Source organism: Balaenoptera acutorostrata, chromosome 3 (assembly GCF_949987535.1).
Source record: "Balaenoptera acutorostrata chromosome 3, mBalAcu1.1, whole genome shotgun sequence".
NCBI lineage: Eukaryota > Metazoa > Chordata > Mammalia > Artiodactyla > Balaenopteridae > Balaenoptera > Balaenoptera acutorostrata.
In genome coordinates this window covers 81,366,638-81,385,296 of record NC_080066.1, presented here as the reverse complement: position 1 = coordinate 81,385,296, position 18,659 = coordinate 81,366,638, and the positions used below count along the sequence as shown (strand labels likewise).

Here is an 18,659-nt window from a genome sequence, read left to right as displayed (position 1 = left end):
TGAAGAAAACAGGAAAAGTAGGCAATAGCAGTCCAAAATAAAGAGGGGGAAAAAAAAGCATGTTTCAGATTGGTCTGCCATGAATATTCCAACTTTTCATTAATCACTCCTACCCCACCTAAATTCTTCACCCTCTGGGTAGATGACCTTGCTACCTTCACCAAGGAAACAAAGGGTTACTTTAACTATCTGTGTCTCTAAGAATTTTCCAAATGCTTAGTTATTCTTTACTCCTGCCCTTTAGGGTCAAAAGATAAAATATCCCCTATTACCTAAGATTTAATTTTTTCACCTGTTCCAACCTTCATCCCACCACAAAATAAAAACTGCTTCATCATCAGTCCTCTCTCTTGGTTGTATTATCAATCTCTCGCTCTTTATTGGCTTCTTTCTTCAACATATAAATATGTTCAAAATCCTTTCGTCTTAAGAATACAAAAGCTCTGCCTCCACCCTGCAACCTCTCAAACTCATTCCCCAGAATGAGCTTTCCAAAACACAAACCCAATTATTTTGGGATTCTTGCTGAAAATTCCTAAAGCGTTCCCTTCAGGAGATTTTTCTAAATATCAAGATTTTATTTCTAATCAACAAATGTTCCTCGCTGTGCCAAACTCTGTCAGGCACTTATCCAAACTAACTGTAACGTCATTTTCCCATTTATCCCCAGGTAACTGTGGCTTATTCTCCAGTATTCAGCACAAACAACATTGCATCATATTTCCTGACCAGCCTCTCAGACTGAGATACCAATCTCTTGCCAGTGTTTTCTCTTCATCTGCCCATGACTTCTTATGCATACTATGGTGTAATCTTTGTTTTTTCTTGTCTGTCACCCTCTCTATACTATGAGTAAAGGGAAAGTGAAGACTGATTTGTTCAGCTCTGTCTCAGTACCTTTCACAGTATTCAATAAATGTCTGCTAAATGAATGATAGATCAGCAGCAAAGATAATGAGAAGTGGATGCAGTAAACCAAGTTTGAAGCAACAGACTTGAAGTAAAGATTTATTCCAACATGTGTAAAAGTGATTACTATTTGAAATACCATTCTACAATACCTAAAGCAATTGTTTTATGGGGCTTGAAAGGGAGCCAACAGAATAGACAGCCTGTCTCCTGCAGGCCCCTGCTTATGTGAAGATGTGGATCATCTCCCTATCAGCCTAAGGATGAAGCAGACACAAAGAAAAAGCAGTGCTAAGGATGCTGCAGAGAGATGGAGTCAGAGCTTGGATTTACTGCTCTATCGCAGAACTCTTCCTGCTAGATCAATCAAATTATCTTTATTGTTTAAATTCTAATATTTTCAATTCCAACTAAGTTGTAAAATGACCACAAGTTCCTCCCGTAACTATATGCATGCCCCTTTGCAATGTGACTTAATCTTTCTTTCCTAGAAAAGGTGCAGTCTATTTCTCTAACCCTTAATCTGGGCTTGGATATATGGGACATTTGGCTAATGGGACATTGGCAAATGTGACACAGCAGAGGCTTTAAAAGGGCTTGTGCATTAGGGCTTTCCCACTGCAGACGTTTTAAAAGCACTTGTGCATTAGGGCTTTCCCATTCTTGCTACCAGGAACACTAACTATGAAGTAAAGAAGCCTGTGCTAGCCTCTTGGAGAATGAAATACCACATGGAGAGGGGCTCAGCTTTCCCTGGCAAGGCTCTAAACATGTGACTGAGGCCATCCTAGAACTTCCAGCCACAACCAAGCCAACCTTAGACCACAAGAACAGCCTGACCAACATATAGAATCGTGAGAAAATAAATGTTTTAAGCTACTAAATTTTGGATAGTTTTTATACAGTGTTATTGACTAGATGTTTGTGTCCCCCCAGATATGTTGAAGCTTTAACTCCCATTTGGAAATGGGCTGCTGAGGAGTAATTAAGGTTAAATGAGGTAATAAGGGTGGGGCCCTGATACAATAGGATTAGTTTCTTAATAAGAAGAGACACCAGAGATTTTTTTCTCTCTCTCAGCTATCTGCAAGCCAGAAACCAACCCCACTGGACCTTGATCTGAGACTTCTAGGCTCTAGACCTGTGAGAAAATAAATGTGTGTTGTTTAAGTCATCCACTCTTTGGTATTTTGTTACGGTAGCCCAAGCAGACTTATACTATACAGCATAGCAAACTGACACAGTGAGTCTTAGCACTAGCCCTGCTAATTATTTTTAAAAGGTTACTAGTAGGGCTTCCCTGGTGGCACAGTGGTTAAGAATCCGCCTGCCAACGTAGGGGACACGGGTTCGAGCCCTGGTCGAGAAAGATCCCACATGCCGCAGAGCAACTAAGCCTGTGAGCCACAACTACTGAGCCTGTGCTCTACAGCCCACGAGCCACAACTACTGAGCCCATGCACCTGGAGCCCGTGCTCCGCAACAAGAGAAGCCACCGCAGTGAGAAGCCCACACGCTGCAACAAAGGGTAGCCCCCGCTCGCTGCAACTAGGGAGAAGCCCGCGTGCAGCAACGAAGACCCAACGCAGCCAAAAATAAATAAATAAATTAATTAATTAATTAATTTTAAAAAGAAAAGGTTACTACTAAAAAAAACCTATTATTTTGTGGTACATGTAATTCAAGTTTTAAGCTAATTTATGGTTTAAGCTAATAAGGAGTTGCCTTTTGTCATCATATCTCTTCATTTGCTCTTAATGGAACATCAAAATTATTTTTTGCTCTTTTCTGAATGGTGTCTAATATTGGACAGAGTAAAAATAGCTACATCTATCCACCAGAATAGAACTGTACTATGGTTATAGGGTACTCGAACAATATATTCACATTAATTCATTCAACTGTTTGAGCACCTACTATTTACTTGGCAACTGCTATGATAAGGATGAAAGAAAATGTAGTCTCAACTCTCAACACTGCTAAGGGAAAGAGACAGACAAAATGAATAGTTTGTAGTATAGGGTATAGACTTTCATAGGTTCTATCACTTCAATGTGATCTATAGCTTCATTTTTTATACACTAATGCCCCTAAAGCACCTTTCCCAATACTACCAAAGTCAGGCTTTCATATATCAGTAGATGAATAACTTCAAGGTATAGCATTGTGGTACTGCCTGCCAATCAAATTGTTCAGCTTCGTTATATTTACCAATGCAGCAGTGTGTGTGCCATTGTTTAACTATTTTATTAGTTCAGTAAATACTTATCTGTTGCCACAAATTTTATAGTATTTTGCTTTTAGTTTTTAAAATTCAGGAAAATGGTAAGATCCAAAGTTTGATAGTAGTGATAACATGATAAAGAAAAGGTGGAACTCATCAAGTATACAGAAAGCAGGAATCTTTGGACGGATGACCACATGTTCAATTATTAAGTAAAAAACAAAGTATATTAACGATTGGTGATATTTAAAAGTCAAGTAAAAATGATACAAGAAGCAGAGAAATCTTTGGAATTATGAACTGTTGATTATAAAAACAATACTAGTGATCCAAATGCAAAAGAACAGTCATGAGTCCATAGGACTCTTGATGAGATAATGCTTATTATAGATTCCTTAATCATTTCAAAATGTCAAAAATGAGAATTTGATGGGAAATTATCTGTAAAAATTAGTCACAATAGGTAAACCTATAGAGATATAAAGTAGATTGGTGGTTGTCTAGGGCTAGGGGTTCAGAGGAATGGGGAGTGACTGCTAATGAGTGCAGGGTTTCTTTTTGGGGTGATGAAAATGTTCTAAAATTGATTGTGGTGATGGTTTTACAACTCTAAATATACTAAAAACCACTGACTTGTAAGCCTGTAATGGGTGAACTGTATGGTATGTGAATTATATCTCAAAAAATATATTGCTGATTAAAGATTTAACTTGAAAGGCTCAACAGTTAAAAGATATTAATTGGTCAATATTTAGTGTTAAATCCATGCTTTTCTTGTTTTAAATAATCATGTCCAATAATTCCAAGATTAAAAAAGAAGTAAAACACTTACAGCATAAAACCTTATAACTGTTTTATTCCCCTGGAAATAGAACAATTTCCCTCAAACAAGTAAATCTATTGTTCAACCTTATACTCTCAACTTTCATACAGATTTTCAGAAATACACATCAATAGCAGATAGCCTACATAACACAGCAAGGCCTGTAACCAAAGTATGAACAAAAAAGGTGAGGAAGTACAGTGGTTGCAACAAATTATCAGTGCAATTACTGTATCTTTAATTAAAGGACTTTCCTATCAATCTGCAACTTACCTTCATCATGACATTTAGTGTATATTTTTGATCTTCCCGCCTTGCCCCAGCTTTTGCTTCCATAGCTTCTTTTGCGCTTTCTTGTGCTTGTAGGATAGATTTCTCCCTTATTCTTTGCATCATCTCTTTGTCAACTAAAACATAAGGAATATCAATAAATTAGGATCATGATGAATTTGTTTTACTTAGGAGAAACTGCTTACATACTGATCTGGGATAAGATGTTTTTGGACCCAACTTCACATGGAGAAGTGAAAACATTTCCCAGTATTAAACTGGTCAAGAAGCTAATATTAAAAGGTAAGCAAGTAACTGTAACAGTAATGAATTAGTAAAGAATGCATGCCTTGGGACTTCCCTGGTGGCGCAGTGGTTAAGAATCCACCTGCCAATGTAGGGGACATGGGTGCGAGCCCTGGTCCGGGAAGATCCCACATGCCGCGGAGCAACTAAGCCCGTGCACCACAACTACTGAGCCTGTGCTCTAGGGCCTAAGAGATACAACTACTGAGCCCATGTGCCACAACTACTGAAGCCCGCACCTAGAGCCCGTGCTCCACAACAAGAGAAGCCACCGCAATGAGAAGCCCGTGCACTGCAACGAAGAGTAGCCCCCGCTCACCACAACTAGAGAAAGCCCACGCGCAGCGACGAAGACCCAACGCAGACAAAAATAAATAAATAAAATTTTAAAAAAGAATGCATACCTTTGTGCACTGAGAGAGATAAACAGAGAGAGAGACACACACAGAGAGGGAGGATATGAATAAGAGAGAAGAGGAACAATGGAGAGGGGAAATAAGAGAGGGAATGAGGATGGAGAGAGGGGAGAGAGAGGAAGAGAGGGTCACAAGAGGGAGAGAGAGGAGTGTGGAATGAGTGGGAGGGGGAGAGGGAAAGGGAGCCGGAGGGGACAAGATGGGAGGAAAGAGAATACATTTATTCTCCTCTCTCTCTCTGTTCAGAAACTAGAACTATTTGCTTATAAACCTGATCACAATAAATCATCTCTGGGGGGTCTCCTAGAAGAGAAGATGGGTTGAGACCATCTGATATAATCAATCACCTTCAAAAATATAAATGGTGATTTATAGTGATACATATGAAGAGTACAGAGCCAGCCTTAGTAAAAATTACAAAGTAACATGACATGTTATATACAGAATTTACTATTCACAATTATTTTTTATTCAGTCACTCAGTATTTTAGAAACCGCAGGCTGTGATCCATTAGGGGGTAAATTATCTTAGGGGAAGAAGGATAAGGAAGGGATCTAGACTTTGAAGGAAAAAAAACAGGAGGGGAGAGGAAACTTGGGAGAGTGTGAAGTAGGGGAGTGATAAGAAGGGCAGGAGTGGAGGGATGACTAGTAAAGCTTTATACACACCTTCATAGTGTTTTAAAATATATGAAAAAATACACAAAGAAAACTAGTTATATTAAAACACAAAATTTTTAAAAATAAATTTGTGACATACAAGTATGTGCTTCTTTATTAATGCATTAAATAATATATAGCAAAATGTCTAATAAATACTATAATTTCAAAGTAGTACATATAAAAGATAGAGGTACCTGTGATGTGAACATACTTGTGATTTTTACTGACACTACTGTTGTTTGTTGTCTACATTCATAGTTGAAGGGAATATTAATTTCAGTTAAAAATAAGTAAAGAGTATGGAATTTTTACCCATCCAAGATCTTGGCTGGGAATTAGAACTGAAATTAGTTCAGAAGTCTCTCCCCAAACCACCTCCTGTTTAGTACAGAGTGGCAGACAGTTGGACCAGTTTCAGGGGCAGAAATAATTAAAAGAAAATCAAGTTTCCAAGTGAAATGCTCCACATCTAAAAGAAATGAAAAATGGATCAAGAAGGAACTTCAGAAAAAAATGGAGCAAGTACGTTTTGAATAATGAGGGAGGCAGGCTTGGAGTATAGACTGGAGCTCCACAATACTGCATGTGAAAAAAAGATTGTTAAACAATTTCACTGAATTGCATGTGAAACTGAGTTTGACTTCTAAAAGAATCTCAAACCTGGTTTCTGAAGTAAAATCGATGTTCATTACTTGTTATATAAGTTAGTTTTAAGACTGTTTTGATTAGTCTAACTGGCAAATTTCGGTCAAACCCAACCTGCTCCCTGATTTCTTTCAGCACATAAGCTAAGAATAATTTTTACAGTTTTAAATAGTTGAAAAAATCAAAAGAATAGTAATACTTTATGACATATACAAATTAGAATAAATTGAAATTTCAGTGTCAATAAATACCTATTGTCTATGGCTGCTTTTGTGCTGCAATAACAGAGCTGAGTAATTGTGACACAGACCACATAGCCCACAAAATCCAAAATATTATCTGGTCCTTTACAGAAAAAGTTTGCCAACCCTTAGTTTAAATGGTCAAAATTTGGAATCATTGACCATATAACCATGAAAGAGAAGACTCAAGCACCTGTGCAATGAAAGCAGATATCTAAATCAGAGAGAAAATTCCCTTCCCACTCCTGGATAAGATGGCCAACCAGTTTAAGAAGGGAATTTGACAGAGAAGAAAGTGTTTCATGTCAGAAACAGGGGAAAGTAACAGGTTTACAGATATGACTCTTCTTTAGAGCCTAAAAAGTTGGTGGACAAAACGTTACCTGGGGAAATCAAGACACACACACACACACACACACACACACACACACACACACACACACACACACACACACACACACACACACACACACACACACACACACACACACACACACACACACACACACACACACACACACACACACACACACACACTGAAGTCAGTGGTTCTCAAACCTGGCCAGGCATCATAATCACCTGGGGAGTTCTCAACCCCCAATCTGTTTATTTTAAAAGAAGCCATTCTAATAGATGATGGTTCTGGTCCCATCTAACTTCAAAATTAAGATTATCAACAACAGCTGAAATAAATCAAAGTATTTACATTTAATCTTAGGTACGAAGTCAGAACACCCTGGGTGTGTTTCATGACATATTCCCAGGCCCCATCTCAGACTTGAATCAAAAAGGAAGGCAGGGGTAGGAGAGCAGGTATCTGGTTTTTAAAAACTCCTCAGTTATTCTGGGACTCAATAAAGAACTAAAGTAAGCTGGCTATGGTAACCTAACTTAACCAGTATTTTCTGAGCTGAATACCACATTTTAGAGAAAAATTCCACCTGGTCCTAGGTATTAAAAAATTAAATTTCACAGCAAGATACCAAGAAAACATTAATATAAAGAATGGCTGCAATTTCCCCATTCTCAATAGTCCCAACTCAAGGCTTAATGCCAAAGACCTAAGAGAAATTTCAGGCAGTAGATAGAAAACACAAGAAAACATGACAACTAGATCAGGGAGGAAGATAACAGAGCTAAAGCAGTATAGGGCAATTACTGACCCACAAAGCTGATCTTGGCAGAAGAATAGAGTACTGATTAAGAGTACAGAGAATGGGGGATCTCAACTTGGACTGTACATTATAATTCCCAAAAAGCATTTTAAAAACTACCAGTACCTAGGTCTCAGTCTCACTCCCAGAAACTGATTTGATTGGTCTAGGGTGAGATTCAGACATCTGTATTCTGTAAAAGTTCCGTAGGTGAAACACTGCTCTAGAGTCAAACTGCTAAGACTCCACTTCTAGTCTGCCACTTACTAGTTGTGTGACCTTTGGCAATTACTCAACCCTTCTGTGCCTCAGTAGCCCCACATTAAAAAAAAGAGGGGGGGGGGTACCTAAGTGATAGATTGTTGTGAGGATTAACAGATGAACTAATGCCTAATACAAAATGAGTGCTAAATAAAGGCCATATTGGGAGGCCTTATCCCCTGAAGATAGGAGCCCACAACCTTTAAAAGCTAGTATCAATGGACTCTAATTTTTGAGTAATTAGATTACTCAGGAATTAGGTGATTTATTTTAAGAGGCAGCTGAAGCACTAACTCTTTTAAATCATGCTATGTGTCTATTTCGTTTTCCTAGAATAGCAACATAAATTCCAAAAGAGAAATTTTTAAATGGTATAAAGTATAAAAAGCACAACCAGGGCTTCCCTGGTGGCGCAGTGGTTGATAGTCTGCCTGCTAATGCAGGGGACACAGGTTCGAGCCCTGGTCTGGGAAGATCCCACATGCCGCGGAGCAACTAGGCCCGTGAGCCACAAGTACTGAGCCTGCGCGTTTGGAGCCTGTGCTCCGCGACAAGAGAGGCCGCGGTAGTGAGAGGCCCGCGCACCGCAATGAAGAGTAGCCCCCGCTTGCCACAACTAAAGAAAGCCCTCGCACAGAAACGAAGACCCAACATAGCAATCAATCAATCAATCAATCTTAAAAAAAAAAAGAAAAGCACAACCAGCTGAACGTCTTTTAGTAAAGAACTTACCACCTGACAGAGAAAGGGTCTCCCACATGGCCGCTTCTTTTTTGTGTAAAGTGAAAACAATAGTGTCATTCCCAATCTTGGCTTTGCTGCTCTCATCGTCTATGGGAGCATAGAGAAATACCTCAAATAAAAATGGAGGGCAGTTCACCTATTCAGAAGGGGGAAAACGGAAGTCAATTTAGTTACACAAATGAAAGACACACCCGTTCAGAAATAAGTGATAGAGGCCAAAATCATTTTCTTAAATTCCTGCTATAAATTTATTTCAGGTCACGATAAAAGCACGGCATATGAGGAAGTCTTGGATAAAATAATCTCTGACCTGGTGACATCTGTCTACAGACAAGGTGTCACCTGTATGGGATTCGTATTTTGTTTTGTTTGTTTTGCTTTGTTTTATTTTTAATAGGACTAAAATTTTAGGACGCTTATCTGCAAGGACGCGCCTGTGCATGTCCACAGCCGCGCCCTTGCAGCCGCTTCGGACCACACCCCCGGCCCCCCAACCCCCACCCCCACCCCCCCGGCAGGCACGACTCGCTTTCCTACCTTCAGATAGTTTTCCGTGCAGAACACGTCCGCGTCCCTGACGCTGACGCCTCTGAGGGGCACAGAGATGAAGACCGCAGTCCTCGTCTGCTGCCAGCTGTAGTCGCTAACCTGCAGGGGCATCCCGGGAGGCGTCCGGAGAGGCTGGGGAAGACGCGCGGCCGCTCGGTTGCTAGGGAAGCCGGGGTTACCACAGGCCAGCCCTTCCGGGTCAGGCCGGGCCGTGGCCTCCTCCCCCCCCGTTCCCAGCGTGCTCCGGGCGCGCCACTGCGGTCGACCTGCGGACTCCCCTCGCTACTGCTTGGGCGCCCCTGGCGGGAGCGTTACCGTTGCCTGAGGTCTTATCTCTTACCCGCAGTCCGAGCGAATCTGCGAAGTAGCAGACCCACTTCCGCTTAAGCAAGAAAAGAGCTTCACGCTTGAAAATGCAGAACAGGATGTGGGAAAGCGTGACCCGCGAGAAGCAGGTGCGACGTCCACGCGCCATTGCAGCCCTGGCCTTTTGTTTGTTCTGACGGAGGCTGTAGAAGTTAGCACCATTTGGTGTTCCTGTTTTGGAAATTTCCTGCTCATACTGACGTTCTGGCCTAGGAGCTTGCCTGTACTATTGTAGTCCTTAAAATCCTATCAACCGTAAGCCCGTCACAAGCATGTAGGTAGGGTTCGCTCCTTGGTTTGAGAACTGGGGAGAAATGACCGTATGACTCATCTGGCGAATGCTTGGCTGCAACTCAGCTGTAGGATAAGTTGAATTGACACGGATATGTTTTACAGTTGTTTAAGGAGACTTGTAACTTTAGCGCTGAGAGGAAACTTGAAGATCATGTGGTCTTCCCACATGCAGTATTTAAGGAATCTGAGATCCATATACCCAACCCCATTGCCACATGGATTAGTGGCTGAACTGTGATTAAGATCCTGACCCCATAACTCCCATTCCAATGTTCTTTCCTTGGGATGCTTTCTGGAGACACAGTTTATAAATTACTGGAATTTGATGTTAAAAAAAAAAAAAAAAAGGACATGAAAATTAACCATCTACAAAATATTTGCCACCTAGGAATGGGGATTTTTAACATTTTACTTTTGGAAGTCATTAATACAAATTTAAAAGCTCCTGAATAAGTCCTTGAGGAAAGCTAAGGAGCAGCAGACATTAGGAGGAAAAAAAATCATCTTTTACCCCCCAAACAGAGCACCCCTCACTACCTTACCTAATTTTGTCAGCTGTTCATCATCTCAAGGTTCCGTAACTTTGAATACTGGGGCCATGTTAGACTTCTTTTCCCTTGTTCTCCTAATCGGAGAAACCTAACAATCAATCCTGTAGATTCTTTTTTATGTTGCTTTTGGCATTTTTCCCCCTTGTGTTCAATTCCTACTTTTACCATTTTGTTTCAAACTCTCCTGTGTCTTCAAAAGACAGAGTTTATGCATTCCTGTTATATAAAATGTTAAAGTGTAGATTCTGCCACTACATAAAAACACAAGTGATACAATGTATGTATAGAAAATAAAAAGGATACTTCGTTCTGTTTGGGAGTTTCAGAAAAATTCGTTAGCAATCATTTTGTTAAGCACATACAAAAAACTCTGTGGTGAAATTGTTCTCCTGACTACCAGTCTTATGAAACTTTTTACACTCTGAGTGAATTATATCTTTTTTTTAAAAAACTTGATCAGTTTTATTGCTGAATCGTTACATCAGCTGATACCAATTTAAAACACCATTAATCTTTATACATTGTTTCAAGACAGGTACTTATCTAAAAAGTGTTTCACAAGCCTTGAAACTAATTCAGTCTTAAAAGTCTTAATCTTTGTTTCCTATTAGATTTAAAAAACAAAAAATCTTAATCTAACCCGATTGTGGATGGAAATTTGATATATGGCAAATGTGACTGTGCACATAAATGGGGAAAAGCAAAGAAAGGAATGACTATTGAATACATTGGGTGCTAGGAGAAATGGTCACCATATGGGAAAAAATGGGATTGGCTCTCTACATGCATATGGTGTCACACACAAAAATGAATTTCAGATGAACTAAAGACATACAAGCTTAAAACATATATTTTATATATACACATACACAAATACACATGTGTGTTTGTATGATCTTGGAGTAAGAAAGGATTTCTTAAGTATGACATCAAAAGCACTTACCTTAAAGGAAAAAGATTGAAAACTTGAACTAAAATTAAGAGCTGGTGCTCACCAAAAGGCACAATAAAGAATGGCAAGATACATATTTTTTCAATGCCCTTCAGTCAAAGACCACAGGGGCACCTGTAGTTGAACAAGTTGAGTTTATTTAGTCATTGGGCACACACCACATTGAGTGTCTCAGTAAGGGGGTGTCAGAACTGGAGGGAAGATCTAAGGGAGGGAGGGTTTCCTCTAGATTGAGTCCTTTATTAAAGAGAGGGTAACTCTATGACTGGGTAAAGAAGTAACTGTTCATAGCAGCTTCTAGCAAAAACCTAAAAACAAGCCAAATATCTATCAATAGGTATATTCATACAAAAGAGTATCATACAACAGTAAAAATGAATTAATTTTACTTTACACTGGATGGATGAGTGGAAAAAAGCAAGTCTTATAAGACCCTTAAGGAACAATGCCATTTTTATAAAACTTGAAAATAATGAAAACCAAATTTGTTGGTTAAGGATTCGTAAAGGAAAGTTAAGGTGTAAGAAAGGGTAATGGTTAACTCCTAGGTGAAAGTCTTGCAAATGACACCCTTTGTGGTAGCCAGAAAAGCTGATTTCTACATAGACACACCATGAATTAAGACAAAGTTTCTCAAAGTGTGGTCCCCTGACAACAATATCAGCATCATCTGGGGACTTGCTAGAAATGCAAATTCCCAGACCCCACTCCAGACCTGCTGAACCAGATAATCTGGAACTGAGGCCCAGCAATCTGTGTTTTAACACGCCCACCAGGTAATGCTGATACATACCAAAGTCTGTGACCCACTAGGTTAAGAGCTGGGTTTTAATGGAGGAAAGGAGAAACTTACAAAGCCAAGAAAAAACACAGGTTTCCCCATTCTCCCATCATCCCAAGAAGCACACTGGGGCCAGAGCACTATGCTCGATCTGCAGTGTAGCTCTGCATTACAGGAGAGGAATTCCATCCCCTTGCTGTTCTCCCTTCTTATAGGGCAAACATGAAAGGAACATTTTTGGGAGGGAAGTTATTGGGACCCAGGCAATCTTGGTTTAGGTGCAAACTATTTATAAGACTTATCTGTGAAAGCCAGCTACCCAATATCTGGAGACCTTGATTCACATGGAAAGATTTAGTTGGAAGAAAAAAATTACTAGTACCCTGGCAAGCTGCGTCAGATGCAGCCCCTCCCACTGGAAGACAGGAGGTCCAGGTCCTATTGGCTGGTTCCCTAGGAAAATCGAGAGAACACCCTAAATTATTTTTTGTTTGATTTTGTTCATTACAACAAAGCATGCCATCAGAGACCATCAAAGAAATTGCCAATTTTTTTCCCTCTCTAATTTTGGTGATGGATTTGCCTTATTCATCTTTTGATTCATAACGTACATATACAAATATCTATTATTTTTTATGTAACAAATATTACAAAATTAAAGTAAAATTTTTAAAAACAAGCTCTATAATAGAGAAGGGTCCTTATTTTCTCCTTATGTATTGTGAGGCTCTTAGGGAGTGAAAATGTACATTATGAAGCAAAAATTAAATCTGATTTATTATTCTTCACCTAAAATGAATTAACTAAAATTTGTTTATTTTTGGATGGTCAAACTGTCAAATTTGGCCATTGGGAAAGGTTGATTTATGACTTTTTTAACACCACCCCAGAACTTCTTTAAGCCTTTTCAAAATCCTTTATTCTTGGAACAAAAATGATTTAGACCCACTTTGAATTTTTTTCCTTTTTTTTTCTCCTCTAGGAAAGGGAATCAGTCGTTCTTCAAGAACCATTAGTTCTTTTTAATGGGGAATAGCTTTCAAGAGCAAAATCTAGGTACTAGGTTTTAAATGCATTAGCTATTTTACTCTTAAATTTGCGCTTTAGAAAAACACAATGTGATTTACAGCTAGACAAGAATATATAGGTAGAGCTCATGTAGACAGTGTGAACTATCCGTTTATACTTTTCCTTTCATTTTTGGCCCAAATATCTTAGATTGACATTTACAAAGTATAGATCTCAATGATTTTTCCTATTAGACTTGTTTTAGCGTATCAGTTTTTTAAAAAAATTTTAAGTGCTTCTAGTTTCTGATCTGGCATGTACAGAGCTTGGAAGTCACCACTCCATCCCAACAAGTAAAAAGCTGAACAAAATGAAAAATCAACAACTCTTCTTAGCTCCACAAGAAAAGTGAGGTCACAGGGCAAACCCCTGCCCCCCTGATGGGAAAGATTGTATCTATAGAGAATCACAACCCATCAGAGCAGAAACCTCCGTGGGAACTAGTGCCGAGGTAAGAAAACCTGAATGTAGTTGACAAATTGCTGGAGGCCCACTGTGGGCAAGTCTGAGAGACAAAAACTCCAGAGGTACCCAGTCATCAGGGAGCCCTCAACACTTTTGTGAGTTTTACTTCCTGAAGCTCTACCAGGTTCACACAGTGAATACTGCACAAAAATATTCTCATGCTCCCAGCAGGGGGATGGGAAAAGGAACCATTCTGAAATATGCCAGAGCATTTGTTCTTAGCAAGATCTGACCTCGGGAGAAACTATTTAACCAGAGCCTAACCTGCTAGGGTTTTATCAGAGTTTAACTGACTAGAGAGAAATTTACAGCATTAAATGCATATATTAGAGAAAGATTTAAAAATCAATCAACTAAGCTTCTACTTTAGGCAGCTAGAAAAAGAAAAGCAAATTAAATCCAAGGTAGCATTAAAAAATGAAATAGTTAAAAATTAGAGCATAAATCAATGAAATTTAAAATAAGAAATCAATAGAGAAAATCAATAAAACAAATCTGGCTCTTTGAAAATAAAATCAACAAGCCCCTAGCCAGGTTACCTAAGGAAGAAAAGGGAGAGGGCACAGATAACTAATATGAGAAACAAAAGAGGGGATATCACTGCAGACAACATGGATATAAAAAGGATAATAAAGGAATACTATGAACAACTCTATGCCTACAGATTTGATAATCTACAAGAAATGGGCCAATTCCCTGAAGGACATGATCTGCCAAAACTCACACAAGAAGAAATAGACAATCTGAATAGGCCTATGTCTATTAAAGAAATTCAGTCAATAATCCATAACTTTCCAGAACAGATCGCTCCAGGCCCAGATGGGGGTCGCTAGTGAATTCTACCAAACATTAAGGAAGAAATTATACCAATTCTCTACAGCTTCTTTCAGAAGATAGAGGCAGAGACTGTATTTCCTAACTCATTCTATAAAGCCAGACATACTACCACCCTAGAAATCTCCAAGAAGACTTAGCCAACCTTGTGCCAAGTCTTGAGGTTGGGTAGTGTCAGTCCTCTAACTTTGTTCTCCTTCAGTAATGTGTTGACTATTCTGGGTATTTTGCCTCTCCATATAAACTGTAAAATCAATTTGTCAATATCCACAAAATAACTTGCTAGGATTTTGATTGGGATTGCATTAAATTTATAGATCAAGTTTGAAGAACAATAATCAAGGCAGTGTGGTATTGGTGAAAGGATAGACAAATACATCAGTGGAACAGAATAGAAAACCCAGAAATATACCCACAGGAATATAGTCAACTGATCTTTGACAAAGGAACAAAAGCAATGTGATGGAGAAAGGATAGTCTTTCCAACAAATGGAACAACTGGACATCCGCAAACAAAAAAGTGAATCTAGGCATAGCGGTTATAACCTTCACAAAGTGATTTCAAAATGGATCACAGACCTAAATGTAAAATGCAAAATTATAAAACTCCTAAAAGATAACATGGGAGAAAATCAAGATGACCTTGAATTTGGTGATAAATTTTTAGGTACAACACCAAAGGCATGATTCATGAAAGAAACAATTGATAAGCTGGACTTGATTAAAATAAAATCTTTCTGCTCTGTGGGTGATACTATCAAGAGAATGAAAAGACAAGACACAGAATGGGAGAAAATATTTGCAAAAGATACATATGATAAAGGACTGCTATCCAAAATACATGAACTCTTAAAACGGAAACAATTAGAAAACAAACAACCCGATTAAAAAATGAGCCAAACCTTGACAGACACCTCACCAAAGAAGACACACAGTTGATAAATAAGCATATGAAAAGATGCTCCACATCATATGTCATCAGGGAAATACAAACTAAAACAATGAGATACCACTACTACACACATATTAGAATGGCCAAAATCCAGAACAGTGACAATGCCAAATGCTGGTGAGGATGTGGAGGAACTCTCATTCATTGCTGGTGGGAATGCAAAATGGTACAGCCACCTGAAGGACAGTTTGGCAGTTTCTTATGAAATGAAACATACTCTTACTATTTGATCTAGCACCTATCACCCTACCAGGTGCAGCATTTCCTATCCCATTCCCTTTTTTATTTCTTCTTAGCACTTATTCTCTAATGCACTTTTAGTTTACTTATTTTCTGTCTCTACAGAATAAAAACTTCATGAGTGTAGTGATTTTTGTCTGTTTGATTTACCGCTATATTCTTAGCATTTACAACAGTGCCTGACATATAAATAACACTTAGTAAATGTTGAATGAATGAATATCTACATACTGGGTTTCATAATTTTAATTTTTATTCTTTAGTTTACCTTTCAGGATCCTGAATGGTACTTCTCTTTAAAGCCTTTTTCAGGCTATGCTGTCATTTTCATCTTGAGTGGATCGAAATTTTAAAGGATGTTGGTTGGCTGTTTTTATCATTAGTTTTCTTCATATGTTTTGAAATTTTGATTTAGAGTGGGTTGTTTTTTTTTTTTTCTTTCCTTTTATTTTTATTTCTTTCCTCTAGGTTCATCCTTTCCTTTCTAGCAGTTTTAAGTTGCCTCTAACTTGTGTCCTAGGGACTCCAATTCAGCCAAGTGTTATATGCTAATTTAGTTTCGAATTCTTTGGTGATAACTGTACACCAGTTATCAACTGAGCAAATTACAAAACTGTGCACTTCTTCCACTTTAGGCCTATAAGCTGGAGTCCCAGGTATCAGTTGGAGCTAGGCTTGCTTTTTATCCGTTTTCACATGTGGGGCAGCAGTGCAGAGGAATCCCAGCTCCCTCCAGGCTTAAAGCAGTGCTATGTTTTTTGCCCATTTTTCATTCCTGTTATTTCTGTCAGCCATTTTTTTTAAATCAGTTTCACCAGAGGCTCATCAATTTTATTAATCTTTTAAATATGGGTTGGCCAAAAAGTTCATTTGGGTTTTTCCATAACATCTTATGGAAGAACCCGAATGAACTTTTTGGCCAACCCAATAAAATAAAATCTTTTATCTTTTGGGCTTCCCTGGTGGCGCAGTGGTTGGGAATCTGCCTGCTGATGCAGGGGACACGGGTTCGAGCCCTGGTCTGGGAGGATCCCACATGCCGCAGAGCGGCTGGGCCCGTGAGCCACAATTACTGAGCCTGCGTGTCTGGAGCCTGTGCTCCGCAACAAGAGAGGCCACGATAGTGAGAGGCCCGCGCACCGTGATGAAGAGTGGCCCCCGCTTGCCACAACTAGAGAAAGCCCTAGCACAGAAACGAAGACCCAACATAGCAATCAATCAATCAATCAATTAATCAATAAAAAAATAAATCTAAAAAAAAAAAAAAAAAAAAAAAAAAAAAAAAAAATCTTTTATCTTTTAAAGATAAAAATCGCCTATTTGTGGCCCTATTATTCCTCTCTAGTGTTTGTTTTCTATTTTATTTCCTATTATTTTCTTTATTGTTTCCTTCCATCTACTTTCCTTAGGATTTTTTATTCTTCTCTTATCCTCTTGAGATCAACACTTAGCATTATATTTTGGGCTTAAAAATTATCTAAAGCTATACATTTCCAATTAAGTATTGTGTTATTGCCATCTCTTAAGTTTTGAAATGTAGTAGCACTTTAGACCTCATTACCCTGCCAGATTAGAATTTTTGACTGCAAATTTCTGCTTTGGACTCAGAGTCAGGCAGGATGCTGCTTCAGCATCATTTATGCTTTTTTCTTTATTTCTTGTCCTGGGATGTATTTATGTTGGTTTTGAACCCAATTGTTTCTTTTTATATTTATCATTGCTATATGTTTGAAACAAAGGGATACCTAGAGCATCAATTCATAATGTTGTTTGATCAGAAGTCTCTGTACATCTTTTCTCTTTCCTACAACAGGTAAGATAAACATTTTTCCTGGTTTTCTTTCCTTCCACACATTTAAAAAAATCTTTTGTGCATTCAAATTTTATCTTGTATTTTTGTCACTTTTATTACCTCTAATACCAAGTTGCATCAACTGATACATTCACATTTTATGCAATCTCTTTTTATTCAAGGCACCTGATGGTTGTTTCAAGCAAACTTTGGATGTCTTTTGTAAAACTAATTTTATCATTCAAGCAAGTTTGTTCTTAATACTGCTACAGCGGTGTCTCTACTTCAGGGATCACTAAGCTGCTGAGATTGTAGCACTCCTCTCCAATTTTCTATTACCAAAACTGGAGTCCTAATTTGTAAAAATCAAAATAGAGATATGTTCACATTTTCTTAAGGAAACTCAGGACTCAGTGTTATGTATAAACTTCACAGGAAAAACAAGTTGTGTATAGCAAAGTCTGTGCAAAAATATTGGTTTGCTCCTCAGTATAAAACTAAATTCCTGGTAAACTGTAGGCTACTGCGCTGCTTAATGTTTCCTAGGACATCTCCTACCCAAAGCCAAGACTGTTACGCCTACTTGTCTTGATAAAAGTCAAGCATTTAAAAAACAGTTATTTTTCTCTTTAAAAACTAGCTTTATTTAAAAGAATCTGAAGCATAACACTAATAGGAAACAAACTTACAATACATATTGTTCAAGAAAGCCTGCCATACATAATTTCTACTAATAGTAGGTCTATATACTGATAAATAACATTCTTTATACAATGCACAAATGACATTTAGCATGATCCCTGAAAAGAATGGCCAACAATAACATGGACTGTTTGATAGAACCTCTACCCGTCTTACTACTTACCTACAGAATAAAAAACTAAAATGTGGAGATAAGTTAAACTCATCCAATTTTAAATTCTAGCACGGTGTTTAAGGAAGAAAGAAAAAGGATAAGAAGGAAGAAATTATAAGAGTTAAGTATCTTAAAAAGAAGAATGAGAATTGGCTTACCATTATTTATAGTAATTATTAAAAAGTATTCAGAATTGCGAATTATTTGGTTTAATATTTGGAAGCCCTTAGACAGTTAAACTATCCATTATCTACTATATCCAATCAGTTACCAAGCCAATTTTATTTCCCTGAAAACTGTAA

General features: G+C 38.3%; 1 protein-coding gene across 2 annotated transcripts in view; it reads right to left on the bottom strand.

Moving 5' to 3' along the window:
• The window catches only part of DNAAF4 (dynein axonemal assembly factor 4), an 81,417-nt gene extending 71,813 nt beyond the window's left edge, over nt 1–9,604 (bottom strand). Inside the window, exons 1-3 of one of the 2 annotated variants that reach the window (XM_007194915.2) lie at nt 9,195–9,604; nt 8,646–8,793; nt 4,230–4,363 (exon numbers count right to left, since the gene is read on the bottom strand). In XM_007194915.2, coding sequence (XP_007194977.1) covers nt 4,230–4,363; nt 8,646–8,793; nt 9,195–9,317 — 405 coding nt within the window. In that variant the 5' untranslated portion in view covers nt 9,318–9,604. The remainder of the gene's footprint in view (nt 1–4,229; nt 4,364–8,645; nt 8,794–9,194) is intronic. The other variant, XM_007194916.3, reaches the window with a different exon arrangement.
• Nucleotides 9,605–18,659: the final 9,055 nt, after the last annotated feature.